Here is a 16,951-nt window from a genome sequence, read left to right on the forward strand (position 1 = left end):
CCCCCGCCTGGAGCATGTATATAGATGCCCTATAATGTTATGATTTTATACCAGGGGTAAATACTTCTGTTGCTGAAGTATCACTACATATTTCTGCAGATCCACACAAGGAGACCAAACTCTTAAGTGAGCTACAACTTAGCTCAAGCTCTTCTTCAAAAGATTTCCGATACACCTTGAAAAGGCTGAAGTAAAAGACAGCTTCAAACAAGCAGTTCTACTTTGTGAATGCGAACGAAGGTGGTATTGTGGGCACTTTCTCCTTTGCCTGGAGGTGCTGATGATGCCATGCTCTGCAGCAGTAAAGGCCTGTTTTAGGGCCATAATAAATTACTCATGCAACAAATGTATTTTCTCCCTGTATCAGTTGCTAACTTGAGCAAATGCACGGGATGCGGACCCTGCTTTGTTCCCATATTCCTGCCCGACATGCAGTACTGTCACCAACAAAAACAACGATTTTTTTTTCAGAAGAAATACAGTATTTCTGAACTCGCACTGTCTCACTCACAGTCTTGAAGTTCATGATGCCTACAATCAACTCAGTTTTATCAGAAGAGACTCAAATTCCAAATTTGCTTCCTCTCCTCTCTACTGTATGAAGTGTCAGCGAAAGAATAGCATGACCAATGCTACAAGGTGCCTTGGGCAGCATGCCTTGTAGTTATGCAGCTGGATTAATTATGTAGTTTGAGGAGTAGGTTAGACAAGGATGTACACGGGATGGTTTGGATAGGCCTGATCCTGGCCGGATGGGGGGATTAGACTACATTAACTCTGGAGATCCCTTCCAGTCCTACATTTCTGGGAGTCTACAACTGTTTAGACATAACAGCCTTCAGCATCTGTTTTCTCACCTGCAGCAAAATTAACCCCAAGACAACCTCACAATCATTCTTCTAGGCCATTCACATGACTTTCTAACAGCATTGATAAGTACATTTGTTGCATTTGATCCCAACAAGACTTGACACCAATGCTTTTCATAAATCCCTCGTCGTAGAAGGGTTGGTCTTGGACACAAAGTAGGACGCTAGCAGTGCAAAAAGTCTGTCAATAAACGTCTATGCTGCAATGCAACTCTTTTTCTGCCTCGATAGAAATATCATATTTAATGTTTTTTGCCCTTCAGCTGCCCTTTCTAGCACAGATTCAAGTGTTCAGACCTTCCATTTATGCAAAGCACTCCCACAATAGCTGTCACAGCTTGTTTTCACTTGAGATCCATGGAAACACAATAGGTCATGCAAAACATTATGCCATGAAATACCTTATCTGGAAGCCTTTTGTTTCTCTACTTAGTATTTATATTTCCCACTTTGGGTACACTTGCTAAAGCCATTTCCAACTTCATTGGCACATACCCACTTCTTTCATTAGCTGGGTTACAGATGCTTAACGACAACCGCTAGAGAGCACAATGGGTGCGCTGATTGCTAGCATGCGACATGCTATGCATTTTTATATGAAATAAAGAATCTAGCACATTAGATGAGCTTTGACAATCACTTGAAAGATTTCAAAGTGTTTATCCAAATCCATGGTTTCCATGACTGCTATAATTGCAATGACAAAATTGCTTTTATAAACATTTCCAAAGTATTAGCAACACTACAGCTGATTAATCATTTTTAAGGATATCTGTTAATTACTTAACCATTCCCAGGCTACTTATAAAGGAAGCCACAGTATTACGTGTCACCAATGTTTGCATTAAACAGCAGGAATCCTGTCTCATGCATCAGCAATTGCCTACACCTTTGGCAGGAGTTTTGGTGCCTGTGCATACACTTTGGACCTTGTCTTTTGTCCACAATGCCTGCAGAGGTTAGCACCGCACTTTTTGCTGTGACAAGGGCTTCTGCTGCCATGCTCAGTAACAAACTGCATTATTTTCATTTCATAGCGTGATCTAGGAGAATATGAGCAAATTTACCTTACAGTATGAGGAGCATTATTCGTTCTCTCCTGATCTGGTAAGTGAAATGGGTCTCACTCTTTGTTAGTAAACCCCGCTTTGTATTACAGCTGTGGCACTCCACCTTTTAGCCTTACGGGCCAAATGAGCGACATGGGCCAGATTGGGCCCTGGGCACAAGGACTGGGCCCCAGGAATTCGACTGCACATGCTGGGATTGGGCCTCCACTCCACCCTGCTAGCTGGGATCGGGCTGGATGTCAATCTGCAGCCTCCACCAGCTCTAAATTCACAAATAAGGCAGGTGGGGGAAGGAAATACCAGATGTCCCATATGGCTAACATGCCTCTGCTCCTTATCCCTGAAGTGACTGTCTCTTCCCTGACTCTTCAGAGTCCAGATTCAAAAAAAAAAAAAAAAAAAAGTCTCCCAAAACAAGAAGAAATGCCTTAACAGCTGGGATTTCTAAAGAGCTCTGAGACCTCTCAGAGGTCTTGGTGCCTGCAATGGGTCCACCCCTAGCAGCATATGGCACCTCCATGTGGCCACTCTAATCCCATTCCTTATGCCCTGGCATCCCTGGGTACCCCCTGTCATGCCTGCCATACCTTTGATGGTACTATTATGCTGGGGGAGGTTGCCTCCAGAGAACCAGAGGAGGCTCTGCCCAGTCTCTTGGGCTTCTTGCCCCTCTACCCTGTCTCTGACACCCTGGTCACCATTTGCAGGGCCTCTGTCAACCCACCAGTACAGCACTAATCTAGACCCCTCGGTGGAGCATCTTCAGCAGCTCCTTTCCTCCCCTTCAGCCACTTCCATGTCCCATGGCTTAAACAGCAAACATAGAGCCTTACGGGCTCTATGCAAATGCAATCAGTTGCTGCTGCGGTGCCTTTTCTCAAGCTCTCCCCAGGCTTATCCTCAGCTCTGCTGGCCTCTCCCTGCTTGGACCCCCCTGGCCATACTCACAGTTTGCTGTCTAGTCTCTGGTACTGCTCAGCTTCCTTCAGAGAGGTCCTTCCATTAGAGCAGTCAAGGTCAGTCTCCATTTATCCACGATGCTTTCCAGAGCTCTCGGCAATGAACTCCTTCCTCCAGCTCTCCGCACATCAGACTGCCCTCTCAGCAGGCCACTATCAAATGAGAGTATGGCCACACCACCACGCTCCCGGCTGCAGATCTGCCCCAATCGGGGAAGTCTAGCTGAGTTCCTTCCTAGGTGACCGCACCAGACCCTGAAAGCACCTTGTAACCCTGCAACAAATATAGCTCTGTACACAGCACCGGACATTTATTATTTACTTGTTGGCTTGCAATACCCCACACCCTTCCCAAGACAGGCTTAGGCTGCTTGCAGAAAGAGGCCAGAATAACGATTATGGCAGAGAAACAACAGGAGAACAAAGCAACTTAAAAGGGAACTGTACTGTCATCGTAAAACAGAGAGAGACCTGCTAAACAGTATCCCAGCCCAACTTTGTTTGCTAGACACTCTCCCAAAGAGGAAGGTCTGACCATGTTTCCGGGGCATGCTTGCCAACTCTGACTGAAGCTATTCAGGGAGATTTTTCGCACTTAAAATATCCTATTAAAATCCTATTAAAATCTCCCAGATTGGTTTCAATAGTCACCGGGAGTTTGATGCTGATTCCAGTAGACTCCTGGCCCGTCCAGGAGGATTGGCAACCCTAGCAGAGGGGCAAGTGCCAAAAACAACCTCAGATGTGTCTCGGCCAAGCAGACCAGACGTACCGATGGTACCTACAGGAGGTTGCTCTCAGCAGTGGCACAACTAGGGTGGGGTGACCAGGACACGCACCCTGGGCACCAACTGGGACCGGGGGAAGGCAGCAGAAAAAACAGCTGTCAGCACAGCTGCGCAATTGCCCCGGTGGCAAGCAGATGTTGCTGCTGCCCCTGGGTGCAGCAGCTGCTGCAGCTGCATTGTTACGCCTCTCGCTTTAAGGTGACCTTAGGGATCATGATCAGGTGTAAGGTGGTCCCTTAGGTATGTAGGGCCCAGACTGTTGGGTGACTTACAGGTCAAAAACAGCACTTGAATTGCACCCAAAAAGCTATTGGGAGGCAGTGCAGACCCTGGGGGTGTTTGTACATGTGTTTCAGGAGTGGGGGAGAGGCACTTCAATTAAAGCAGCTTCAAGAGCTACTCTAATTAAAGCACAAAGAGGATCTCGTGTATCAGCATCCCCATGTTTAAACATGGCGGCAATGGCATTTCAACTACAGCCAGTTGAATGAGCTTTAGCTAAAGTGCCCTGCCTCCATTTTTAACCTCAAGGATGCTGCTACATGAGATGCTGGAAGCTGCTGGAGTGCGGTAATTACCACACCCCAGCAGACTCAATTAATCGAGTCTGCTCCACTGCGACGTTGGAGCAGCCTTGCTGCTCATGGATAGGCGCCCTAAGGCACTGGGGTTATGTGCTCTTGGCAACCCGTCTCCATCCAAAGGTGGGATGCCACGTTCTGCAGCTTCTGGACGGCCTTCAAGGGCAGCCCTATGGAGGGTGCGCTGCAGTAGTCCAGCCTCGAGGTTGGAACTGTGCAGCCAACCTGATGCGACCAAATGATACCTTCACCTCACATCCTGTAGTACGTGCTGCATTTGGCTCCCCCCAGTCCTGAACGCAAGTGTTAGGCTGTTATCCTCTTGTGAGCCAACTCATGGCTATTACTATTTCCAGATTATTTATTTATTTATTCATATGGGATATGGCAACTGAATGACAGATCAACCTAGAAGCAACCTATAATCAATGGCACCCATGGAAAAGGCTAGAGTGACAGGTTTAGATTTGATACCCACTGCTAGGCATCATCAATAGCCTGGTGCAGATCTTCAATGCAACCATTAAAATCATAAATAGGACATTCCTCCATGATATGTGCTAGAGTTTGAATTGCACCACACTCACACTTGGGGTCTTTAATAAAATCCCACCTGTGTAGCACGTAGTTACCTCTACTTTGTCCAGTACAAACTCTGTTCAGTGTTGTCCAGCTCCACCTTGGTAAAGCAAAGCCAGAGGGTTTCTATGTGGGGTCCAGGATAAGGAATTTATTCATGATGTCAATTGTGTTCTGTCGATGGATCCATTTTTCCTTGATGTCAAAGTTTTCGTCATTCAGCTCTTACCTTCTTTCCAGGTAAAGTCGTTTCTACCGTGGGTCAGTTAGTAGGAATCTTTGCTGCAGTTCTGAATGTCCCAGGGTCAGTTTGTCCTAACTCCTCCATGGGGTAGGGGGATCATCACTCAGTGCGATGATGTGGGCAGTGGGTTTTTCTATTGATCCCATGCTACCCAGCAGAAGGCAGTGGCGAGCATACCCTGTATTTAGACCATTGTACATTTTCTTCAGAAATACAGTTCTCATTGGTATGAACAAGCAGTAATCTCCTGAAATACACACAGCTGGCATTTCTAAATCCATTCTCTACTTTGGCCCCATACAGGAGAAGTACTTTGTACCATTCAACAATGACAGGTTCCAGGAATGTCTTGATAACCGCAGAAAATACACAGCTCTCATGTCCATATCATCACAGTTCAATCAAGACAAGACAACATTGATAGCGACCAATAACCCCCTTCCCGACTTGACTCTCAGTCCCCAAGTGGATACCCCCATGAAGTTTTTCACCAAAGAACAAGTAGGAAAGGTAAAATATTTCTCTAATGATCATTACACGAGAGACATGTATTGTTAGAAATGACTAGGAAGGGATTCCATGTTTGGGGTGTTAAAAGTGAGAGGATCAAGGTCACAGCTTTGAATGAGGTAGCAAGTGGCTAGAGGAGATGACTTTGAATCAGGACTCCTGGAATCTGGTCATAACTGTACAGTTGATTCTCTGTGAACATGTCTACACATGGTCATTTAATGCAGATTAGCCCAATTTAAGCAGCATTAGGGGAGCGTTCCTATTTGTGCATACCTTTAATGCAGCCAAAAAATGGCAGTGTTAGGCTATGTGAGCCTAAATTTGATACTTGCCCAAACCAAGTATCAATTTAAGCAGGATTAGTTAATGCAGATGAACGCACATGTAGACGTGTTACTCCGCATTAATGCAGGGAATTTAGTCCTGGGTTGGCCCAGCCACTAGGGGGCTGGCTAGAGCCCAGTCCCAGGACTCCTGGCTGGGTGCCTCTCCTCCCCCCGAGCTGGCCTGCTCTCTGTATAGTTTGCAACTTATAAGCCTTTTTTAATTATTATTGGTGAGTGGAGCGGGTGGTGGAGGGGCACTGTTTGCTGAGGGTGAAGAGGGAGGGATGGGGGTGGGTGTTGTTAGGGTAATAAACTTTTTTTGTTCCAGCCATGTGCTTGTCCTGAGAGTGGTGCTGGGGGTGGACAGGAGGTAGGGGGTATGTGGGCAGCAGGACAGGTGGGCTGGAACGGGGAGTGCAGGAGGAGGGGCTCAGCCAGGGCCTCCCATAGCCAGTGCCCTGGCTCCTGCTGGTGGATGCATGACTTTCCTGAAACCTGGGCAAGGGGGTGCTTGCTGGGGCCATCAGGGCCAGCGCCATGGCTAGCAGGAGCATAGGGCGATGGTCATTGCTGGCAGGGGCCGGGCTGGAGCAGCAGGGTGCTGGGCATCACTGGCAGAGGCAGAAGCAGCCCTGATGCAGGAAGGGAAGGTAGGCAAGGAGGGAGCTGCTGCATGCTGCCCCTGTGCTGGGCACCTGGCTCTTGGGCAGAGAAGGGGCTGGCCAGGGATCAGAGGGCAAAGGTATGTTTCCAAGATGGCTGCCAAATGCTGGCAGCTGGCTCTGGCTTCAGCATGGCTGCCAAGTACTGGCAGTCATGTGTCCACATGTGCCCAGGGGCGGGACCCCCCGCCGGTGGCCACAGCGGCACATGGCAGGGCTGAAGCAACCTGGGACTAAAATCCATCCCAAGTCCCACCACACATAGACACCTGCTAAACCCCACTTAATACACATTAGTTTAATGTGCGTTAAATTTAAGCCAACTTAAATTCATGTGTAGACGTGCCCTGTGTGACCTTGGGTCTCAATTTCATCTATAGGCCTCCATTTCTCCAACTATGAAATAGAAATAAATGAGTGTGTGTGTGTGTGTGTGTGTGTGTGTGTGTGTGTGTGTGTGTGTGTAAATACAAATACTGTGTTTTTTCTGGGGCTCCCACTCCTCTATTATCTGAGAATCAAAAGCTAAAGAACAGTAACAAAATAATACCCTCCCCCCACCGCATATTTCTTCCTCCCCACTTTCTCTACCTGTAGAAGTAACGATAGAAATGGTGCGTGTGTTAGAGGGAAAGCCAAGTTGTACGGATATGTTTTGCATTTAGTCCTGAACATTGAGAGATTACTGTTCTACCTGGATTATATTGTAGTCTCCAATGACCGCGGTGTGCATACAGCAAAGCAAGATTTGCAAAAAAAAAACCCCAAAAACACTAAATTTCAAGAAATCCTATTTCTTTGCCCTTTGAGCTTGCTATGCCCATTTTAATTTGCTCTTCATGAACACTGGCATGACTAGGTTTCAGTTCACATACATGTCCTGCTTGCTTATATCCATACAGGCTTCTAGTCTGGGAGAAACAGCAGCAACAAATTATTGTCCAGGTTGTGTTCACCTGGGCTCTTTGCAATTTGTGACGTGCGATTGGTCACCAACAATACGTACGTCAATATTTGTTTGTGTGAACTGCTCGTGAAGTGAAAGCAAAGAGATCAAAGTCGTGGTTCGGGTGGAGAGCGCCAAGATCTTCATGTGAAAGGCAGGCACTCCTGAATTATAACTAGGCATTGGACTCCTACATGGATGGGGAGTTGGAAGGAAATCTCCTTGGTATGGCCAATTCTCATCATGTGATTGGATGAGAATCATAGCTTTCCGTTACGTAGGACATTTCTAGCACTCATGAAACTTGAAAGCATATAAGGAGTGTACCCTTGAGGCTCAGAAAACAAGTTAAATAAGTTGGCTTATTACTTTTTAAAAAGCCGCATGCTTTTTGGCACCCAGCTCCTGATTCTGGATGCCAAGGGCTGGTGAGACTGTATTAGTATCTTTATTGCAGGTCAACCTCCTCTGTGTTCCCATCTGCTTCTTCCCATCCTAACTCACCCACACCTTCCCTTCCCTGGTTCAGAAAACATGATGTTTCTTCAATGCCTGCAGGACACTTCCCCGTCCTACTATTGAGCAGGTTTGGTTATGACACTCATCTCTCTCCAGATCCATTTTATTTCCTATTTCTTCCAAAGAGCTTCAGCTCCAAGAGCCAGATTCACTTCCCCGTCCTGAAGAGGCAACCAAACCAGCTGCTGGCACCGAGGAACAGCCTTGCTGTGGGAAAGGTTGGGAAGCCGCTGCAGTTCAGGTAAAGCTATAGCACCTCCTCTTTAACACTACATTTAATCCTTGCTAGTCCAGTAAGAGGGATCTTGCTAGATCAGGGGTGCCAGGTCATCTGGCCTGTGGGGCTCCCCGAAGGTCTGAAAATTTGGTGGTGGGGGACTGGTGGCAATGCCCCCCTGCTGCCAAATTTCCAGACCCATGGGCCAAAGAGCATGGCTCTAGCAGGAAGGCAGAGCAAGACCCCGATCCCAGCATGTAGGGGTACAGCATGGGGCCCCGATCCCCTTATCCCAGCTTGCAGGGCCGGGCAGGGGCAGTGCGGAGCCCAAAGCCAGATCCCAGTGTTCAAGGCTGGGCACAGGGCCCTGATCTTGGCACCTGTGGCCTGGTCCTGGCACACAAAAGCAGCACAGGACCCGAAACTGGTGAGCGGGACCCAAAGCAGCCCCTGGCCCACAGGGCCAAGAGGTTGAGCACCGCTGTGCTAGATCAATCCGCAATTACGCCTTTGGTCTGGTGACTCCAAGAGGAGCCTGGCACAGGGCAGCAGCAGGATGCTGAGCTTCAGTAGGAAGGGGAGGAAACCCTGCCGAGCACTTTAAAGGTGACAAGCGTGCGTGTCTACAGACATGCCTGCTGTGCTCTTAATATACTCGATCCCTGGTGAAAGAAAATTAGCAGGACACAAGCTGGCAATTTTGCATGTATGCTTTGTCCCCACGCAGTTTCTCATGCATCTAAGCCAGTGGTTCTCAACCTTTTAGGACTCGAGGCAGCCCTCCATAGACTCAAGGCACCTCTCGATAGTCAAGGCATTCCTCAGCTCTTAGTTCTCACTCACTTTTTGACTACAGGAAAATAACAGAGCAATTCCACTGTTGCAAAGACCTCCGAAAGACCACAGCAGATCAGAATGGTTTTAATATGCACTGTCAATTCTTATATGGAAAATTTGGGTTCATCTTGTGAATCATGTCTGTACATGCAACCTTGTGAAGGGAAGATATCTCAAGGCACCCCAAGGTGCCATGGCACCCTGGTTGAAAAATCACAGGATCCTAGAGAAGTGGGGCTGGAAGGGACCTCCATAGGTCATCTAGGCCAACCCCCTGGTACTTACAGCTCCTGTAATGAGCCTTCAGGCATGGGGCCAGAGGGTGTTCACTTGATGCTCTTAGCATTGCAACCACTTCAGCTAAAAAGAGGACTGCATTAGCTGGTACCAGTAGCTTGTTACCGATCCAGCAGCTGATCCTAGGGAGGATGCTGCAGTGAATTAGACTTGCTCCTAAACCAGCAATGTTTCCTGAGCTGTGTGCAGCACTGGGGATTGCTACAGAGATCTCTAAGCCTGTGTTGCAGGCCAGCCTCCTCTTGCAGAGCAGACCACACCAATCCCTGCAAGAGCTCACTTGCCCAGCTCCATCTTCATTCATAAGGGGAACCCCCATGTTTCTTACTACACAATACACCACAGCCAAGAAAGATTCAAATGACTATTTGATAGCAACAGGACGCCCCTGGTCCTAAAACATCTGTTCCAGGGCTCTCGCCCTTAAATTGGTGCTGCTTTGCTGAGCACGGTTCTCTGTTCCACGTAGCAGGTTTTCCACAGACACCGATTTCAAAAGCGAAGGGCAGTTTTCCAGAAACTATGCTGAGAAGAGAATGAAACGGTTATACCCCCATCTCCACTTTCACACCCTACCAGGACTAGGTAAGAAGTTACCACTTCTGGAGATGGAGCGGACAGAAAGCCAAGTCAGATAAACTTTCCCCTCTGCCCAGCACCCAACTGCCCTCTCTTGCAAAATATTTAACTTAGAGGAAGAAAATAGTAGTGACTCAATAGTCTGATGAGAAAAGGAGGAACATCAATATCTTCCAAGTTTCTCTAAGTCAGATCCAGTGTTTGTGGTCAAACCCCCTTGCAGCCAAACAATTCCCACCTGCCTCCCAGGATACTACAGCATCTGCTACTGCTTTCCATCCAAGTACAGCAAATCTATGATCAGGGTATTTTTTGGTTGCCAGTGAGGCTAAAAGTCAGCCTCCAACCACATGAGCTAAACAAAAATCTTCATAGGTGCAGCAGTGTTAGGATTTATTAGAGTGATTCCTGCTTCAGCAAGCCTGATACTATTTAGGGGAGATACAGAGATAGCCCAGTATATTACTGGGCACCCCTTAATACACTGGCACTTCAGGCATTGCTTATATGAGAAAGTGGCACCTGTTTGGTAACTCTGTGTTTAAAACCAATGTAGCTAAACCAGGCAGCGCACACTGGAGAGAACTATTTCTTAGTGGTGCACTGATATATCGATCCACTGATAAAAGGAAAATTGACATTATTAGCAATCAGGTTTTTTTGGCCAGCATAGCCAATAATGTCACTGATAAATGCCGCGTGCATGTGAGCGGCCGCAGTGCGCAGGCAGCCAGGAAGGCAGCTGGGCAGCTTGGAGAACAGTGTCAGGCTGGTAAGTCTGTGAGAGGGAAGGGGCATGGGGGAGGTTAGGGGTTTGGGGGGGCAGCTTGAGACCCCCACAGTGCAGGAGGGGACTGGGGCTGGGACAGGGGCAGGCACTGGGCAGTCAGGGTGGGAGTGAGACAGAGTCACAAGTGGCTTGTCCTGGAGGCATGGGGGGCAGGGAGAGGGGGCGGCTGCCATCACTGCATGCACCCCCAGGAGAGGCATAGGGGGCATGTGCCTCCTGGATTTGTGCATGGGGCAAAGTGGGCTGCCCACTGCGGGCTCAGAACTGGGGGCTGCACCGGCCTCTTGCCAGCGGGCGGCACTGGGAGGGTGGGCTACAGCTATGCCAATATTCCCATAGCCCCACTCCCAGCGCTGCCACTTGCCTGCCCTGTGTGCAGCTCCAGCCAAGTCCCCCTGCTGGGAAGAGGCCAGTGCAGCCCCTGACCCTGGGCCCACAGCAGGCAGCCCGCCCTCGTCCTATGCACAAATCTAGTGGGGCACATGCCCCCCACGCCTCCCCCAGGGGTGCAAGCAGCAGTGGGAGCTGCCCTCCTGCACCCCCTAGATGAGCCACTCGCAGCTCTGTCCCACTCCCTGCCCTGGCTGGACAGCACCTGTCCCTGCCCCAACACCCCCCAACCCCATGCCCCTTCCTTCCCCCATGCCCCTTCCCCCCCCCACAGACTTACCAGATGGATGCAACAGTATCGACCGATATAGCTGGTTAATAATTGGCCAAAAAAATCGTTATCGGTGCACCCCTACTATTTCTAACTGATGTTTCTTAAACCCAAATAGGAGTGTGCAAACACTGGTTTAACTTCAGACCACTACTTAAAGTGGTGTAATGTTGTCATTCAACAAGCACTGAGGGTGAAGTTACCCAGTACACTTAGACCATACTAAATCTGTGGGCTGTTATGCGGTGTTAAAGTTAGGGCACGCTGGGAGCAGTCTCACATTGAGGGTTCATACTGTATCTTGTCTGCACAGCTCTGACTTGCCTCCAGAGTGCTGGTGAGCGGGGCCACAACTAGGAGCCAGGACACCTGAGCTCCCTCTGCTCTGGGTGGGAAGGGGGCTGTGAGCATTGCATCCTGGGACACTGGGGGACTGCAAACTGCTGCTTTCATCTCTGAAGAGCAGACTGAAATTGCCATAACAGAAGCTAGGTAGGACAGCTCAGAGTTAACCCGTGTGAGAAGTGGCATGACTTTTAGATGCTCATAGGGGACTTAGCATGAGTCAACAAGCTTTAATGTGCAGGTCATAGGTGGCGGAAAGCCGGGGCTAACGGGGCAGCTGGTGACACCAGCAGCACCATGGTGCCACCGTCCCACAGTGCCCAGCACCAGTAGGTGTGCAGCCGCTTCTCCGCTGACATATACAGCACCAACGTGCGCCAGCCCTGCAATGGGCCTGTGGAAGGGAAGGGCAGGGGTCCCCAAAATAATATTTTCCCCCACTGCTTATGGTGCAGATGCTCACCTTTTAAGTGATTTAATATGGTCTACGTGTCATTTCAACCTGAGAAACAGCACTGTTTTGCCTCTCCTTGACAAAAGTTGTCACTACAAACCCTGAGATGCCACAGTGCTGCAATCCCCGACGTGGCATCTGTGCTGCCCCTTCCTCAGTCGGGTAAAACGCCTCTGCAGCTGATGCTCACAGAAGCTCAGTCCCAGCAATGAGGCACAACTTGGAATGGTTTCACACCATCCTCTGTCATCAGCTATTGCACAATGAGCCCTCAGGAGTGAAACCTCATGCGTATAGGGATATAGGTATGACGCACGCTTGCTGAGATGTGCCGGCCCATTAGGCAGAGCATCACAGAAGCTACCCAGAAGGGCCGACTGCCTGGATTTCATGGAAACCCCGCAGAACAGAGCTGCTTTGCATCACATTTGTCCTCAGGGGTTTTGTTGATCCAGGAGCCATTAACACAGCTGAAATAATCCAACCTCTGCCCTTGTTGTAGTTGTGTCCACGTAGCTGAAAGTGGATTCCCTTGAGAAGACCAGCCCATAGCCAGCTCCTGAAATGTCTCAAAAGCCTGTTTAAGGTACCAACATCAGTGCTCACCTCAACGTCATTGCTAAACCCAGTTCCCCATGAACTGATTCCAAAGGCTGCTTCTCAGAGATGTTGGTCATAAAGACCCCAAGTACCTGAAACAGGCAGGCCACCACCGAATCATAGGAAAATAGGGCATCACATCTATGCCAGCCTCCCGCTCAAGGCAGGACCATCCAGGTCTAAACCAGGTGTACTCAACCCCTGGCCTGTAGGTCAAATCAAGCTCTCAGAGCTATGGCATCTGGCCCATGGGGCTCTCCACGGGTCGGGAAATTTGGCAATGGGGGGAACAGTGGGATTTAATACAGCCATCCCTCGCCTGCTGCCAAATTCCAAAACCCTATAGAGCCCAATGGGGTTATTACCCGGCCCTAGTCCCCCATGCAGCTGGATGGGGCCATAGCCCCTCCATCCCTTATGGCTAGGTCAGGGCTAGGCCATGCCCCCGCTATCCCCGCATGGCTGGACCAGAGCAGGGTGGGGCAAAACGGTTAAGCACCACTGTCCTAGACAAATATGTGCCTAACCTGCTCTTCAAAAAACTTCTGTGGAAAGGGCCTCAGTCTTGCTAGAAGCCTACAAGCAAAGTCAAGCGTGCTTCCTATAGTGCCTCAGCACAAGACCTGCGGTCACTCTTCCTTGCAATATTCCACTCAAGCTGAGGGTATTTTTACCTTGCAAAGCAAGCATCTGCACTCCTACCACCAGCCCCAAGCAACAGGGCTAAAGGCAGGCAAGTCTATTTTAAAATTAGGCTAATAAGTGCATGTCTATCCTGCAAGGCTGGTTGAAAGTGTCACTGGGCCATGTCTACACGTGTGCTTTAATGAGCATTAGCCTATTTTAAAGTGTCACAACAACCCCCTGCTCTTTCACTAATGCACATTAAAATAGGCGTATGCACATTTTTCTCGTACCTCCATTGTGAGGTACTAGATTTAATGTGCATTGCCTAAAGCACATGAATGAATGTGTAGACATGCCCACTCCATCACAGCTTAGCCTGCTTAAGACATACTAGCTTCTTTCTCTATAAAAGTGAGGCACTTGGTGGCAAAAAACTGGAAGTGAGGGCTTTGATTGCAAGGAAGAGACTAGGGGGAGAGCTTCTTACTCCCGAATGGATTCAAGGGAGAGAGTAACTCATTCCCCCCCACCTTGCCTCATAGCTCTCTCTCCATCTGACATGAGTTATGGTTTGTTACAGATCCAAGGAAGGGGCTACCCCCCACCAGAAAGAGAGGCCTGACCACAAAAGGAGCAAGCTGCCAGTGGGAGCCCTTAACTCTTTCCTCCCTCATTGAAACACAATCCGCTGTTACGGCACCAAGTGAAGCCAGCTCCAGGTCTAAGAAAGCCTCTTAGTGGTTTGTAAACACCTCTGTTACAACTAATTAGTAATAAAGCCTTCTGTTGAATTACTCGGATGATGTAGTTTTGGTCCAGCTGCAGAACCAAGTCATCAGATTGCTAAACCTACAGGAAGCCACAACGCTCTTGCTAGCACAGGGTCTCATCGCCTGGGGACTGCTGTTGGAGAATGCTGCTGCCATCAAGAGGTTTATTTGGTTTCCTGTACAGTATACGACATGCCCCCAAATAACACACAGATGCTTGTTTTTTGGAAGGCAGTGGTTTCCTGTATATTTTTTCCAGTGTTATGGCTAACTGTGTGACATGGAGTAAGCCCTCCGGAGAAGATAGGGTGTCCAGGGAATGTGGCACCGGGAACTTCCCCATGCCCACTGCCTCACCCAGATCGTCTCCTCGCCCGCTACTTTTCCTGGACACTCAATGTTCCCAGGAGGACTTACTCTGTGTCATGCAAAGTTAGACCCCAGATGCTCGCAAGGACAGTAGCAGGATTGTTGTCCCTTGCCTGTGAGCAGTTCCTTATACAAGTCCCTGTAAATGAAGTGTTGTTGCCACATCACAAATCTCATCAAGACACTACAAGCAGCTCACTTGCTGCTTCAGGCACAAGGGACAGTGCGCAGCCAACAGCTACAGCAGTGAGAAGGTTAATTCAAGACTCCATCAGCTTGGCAGCTGCATGGCATACACCAGGTCTCCGATTTGGGGTGGGGGGGAAAGATATGCCTTATATGTAAGAAAATGTGGTATTTCATGCCCTTCCCTCCCTCTCTGCTTTGGGGGGCGGGGTGGGGGAGACTAACAAAAGTACTGAGAAGATGAAGTTCATAGGAAAGTTAGGCTGGAAGGGACTTCACAGTCATCCAGTCCAGCCCCCTGCCCAAGTCAGGATCATCTCTACCTGAACCATCCCAGGCCTAAACTGCTTTTAAAAGATGCCAGTAATGGAGATGCCACAAGGCAGCCTGTCCCAATGCATGACCATTCTCATCAAACGCTCCTCTGCATCTCCAACCTAAATTTCCTCTGCTGCAGCAAGAGACCGTTGCCCCCAGTTCTGTCCCCTACAGCCAAAGGGCAAAAAGCCCATCTCCATTCGCTGTATTATCTCCCTTCAGGTATTTGAAAACTGTTATCAGCACACCCCACCCCCCACAACCTCAGTCTTCTCCTCCCTAGGCTAAATAACCTGAGTTCTTTCAGCCTCTCCTCATAAGTTTCATCTCCCGAACCCCTGATCACTTTTGCTGCATTGCACCGGACTCTTTCCAAACTGTCTACATCCTTCTTGAAGCATGGAGCCCAAAACTGGTTGCAAGATTTCAGATGAAGCCTCGCTAGTAATGAATAGAGCAGGAGCAGCACTTGCCTTGCCTTGCAAGAGGCACATCCGTTAATACAACCCAAGATGCCTTTGGCTTTTTTTGCAGCAACAGCACACAATTGACTCACAGTTCACTATAACGCCCAGGTCCTTCTCTGGGGTACTGCAGCCTGGCCAGTCTTCCCCCCAGTCTGTATTTGGGCATCCAGTTGTTCTGCTCCCAGAGCAGGACTCTGCACCTGTCCTTGTTCAATCTTATCCGATTGATTACAAACCATTTCTCTACCCTATCCAAGCCATTCTGGATCCTAGCCCTACCCTTTGGAGGGTCTGCAACAGCACCCAGCTTGGCATCTTCTGCAAATTTGCAGTGTGGACCTGATCCCGTCATCCAGGTCATTACAGCAGTAGTTCCCAAGCTGTGGGTTGCAACCCCAAGTAGGGTTGCAACATCAGCGGATGGGAGTGTGGGGTCATGCTGAGGAAATGGAGCCATAAATGGGGTCATGCTGAGAAAAAGTTTGGGAAGCACTGCATTAGAGGTTGGGCTACAAGCATCATTGTTAAGATAGCGGTTGTCTGCTCTACAAACAGAATTTAATTGTCAGCAACTGTCAGTGGTAATTAAGTGTATACAGAGCCATTTAACCAAACTCATAAAGGCAGAAGTGCAATGCACATTCCTAGAAAGGCACATTAACTTTTATTGGAACTGCTTAAATTGTATTGGCCGTCTATAAATTCACTGCGGGTGGGGGGGAGAAACAGCAAGGGATAGGAGATGCTGTTACTCCAAGGGGTGCCCTGGCAAACTAGAAATAATGGTGATAAACTGAGAGAGAGCAGGTTTAAGCTAGACATTGGGAAGAACATATTTATGGTAAGGGTTGCCAAAATCTGGAATGGGCTTCCGAGGGAGGTGGTGCTCTCCCCTGCCCTGGGGGTCTTTAAAAAGGAGATTGACCCCAGCCAGGTGCTTGTCCATCAAACCCCAGCACTCACCTGGGGCCAGGGGTCGGACTCAATGATCTGCCAAGGTCCCTTCCAACCCCAACATCTATGCTCGAGTTTCAAGTGCTAGTTTTCAAAGGCTTTAGTTTTAGATTGAGGACACCACTGTGGAGAGGTGGGTGGGGAAGGAAGGACTTTCAGCCCAGCAGAAGGAAGAAATAGCAACAACTGGCATTGGTTAAATGCTCTGCCCCTCTCCACCCCACCCCAGCACCCTTCACACACTACATTTTTAATCCAGATGGCATTCAAATGAGGCTCCCGAGAGGCCTTTGCTACGGATTGTTTTTGCATTTGATCAGCAATTGCGTCTCCCCAGCTTACAGTACCCAAATGGAGACCCTTGCTTTTGAAAGGCTGAACATCAGCCCTGAAGAAATCCCGCTATGGAGGCCCAGCTAGCATC

At 49.0% G+C, this 16,951-nt stretch overlaps 1 protein-coding gene across 2 annotated transcripts in view; it reads left to right on the forward strand.

Annotated features, from left to right (window-relative positions):
* Positions 1 to 14,254, forward strand: part of TSGA13 (testis specific 13) — a 16,881-nt gene extending 2,627 nt beyond the window's left edge. Inside the window, exons 2-6 of one of the 2 annotated variants that reach the window (XM_025213516.1) lie at positions 1,907 to 1,976; positions 5,394 to 5,600; positions 8,182 to 8,297; positions 9,877 to 9,992; positions 14,044 to 14,254. In XM_025213516.1, the coding sequence (XP_025069301.1) occupies positions 1,923 to 1,976; positions 5,394 to 5,600; positions 8,182 to 8,297; positions 9,877 to 9,992; positions 14,044 to 14,201 (651 nt within the window). In that variant the 5' untranslated portion in view covers positions 1,907 to 1,922 and the 3' untranslated portion in view covers positions 14,202 to 14,254. Of the gene's footprint in view, positions 1 to 1,823; positions 1,977 to 5,393; positions 5,601 to 8,181; positions 8,298 to 9,876; positions 9,993 to 14,043 lie in introns of those variants that run through there. The other variant, XM_014523775.2, reaches the window with a different exon arrangement.
* Positions 14,255 to 16,951: the final 2,697 nt, after the last annotated feature.

The sequence above is a fragment of the Alligator sinensis genome, unplaced genomic scaffold, assembly GCF_000455745.1.
Source record: "Alligator sinensis unplaced genomic scaffold, ASM45574v1 scaffold888_1, whole genome shotgun sequence".
Lineage (NCBI taxonomy): Eukaryota > Metazoa > Chordata > Crocodylia > Alligatoridae > Alligator > Alligator sinensis.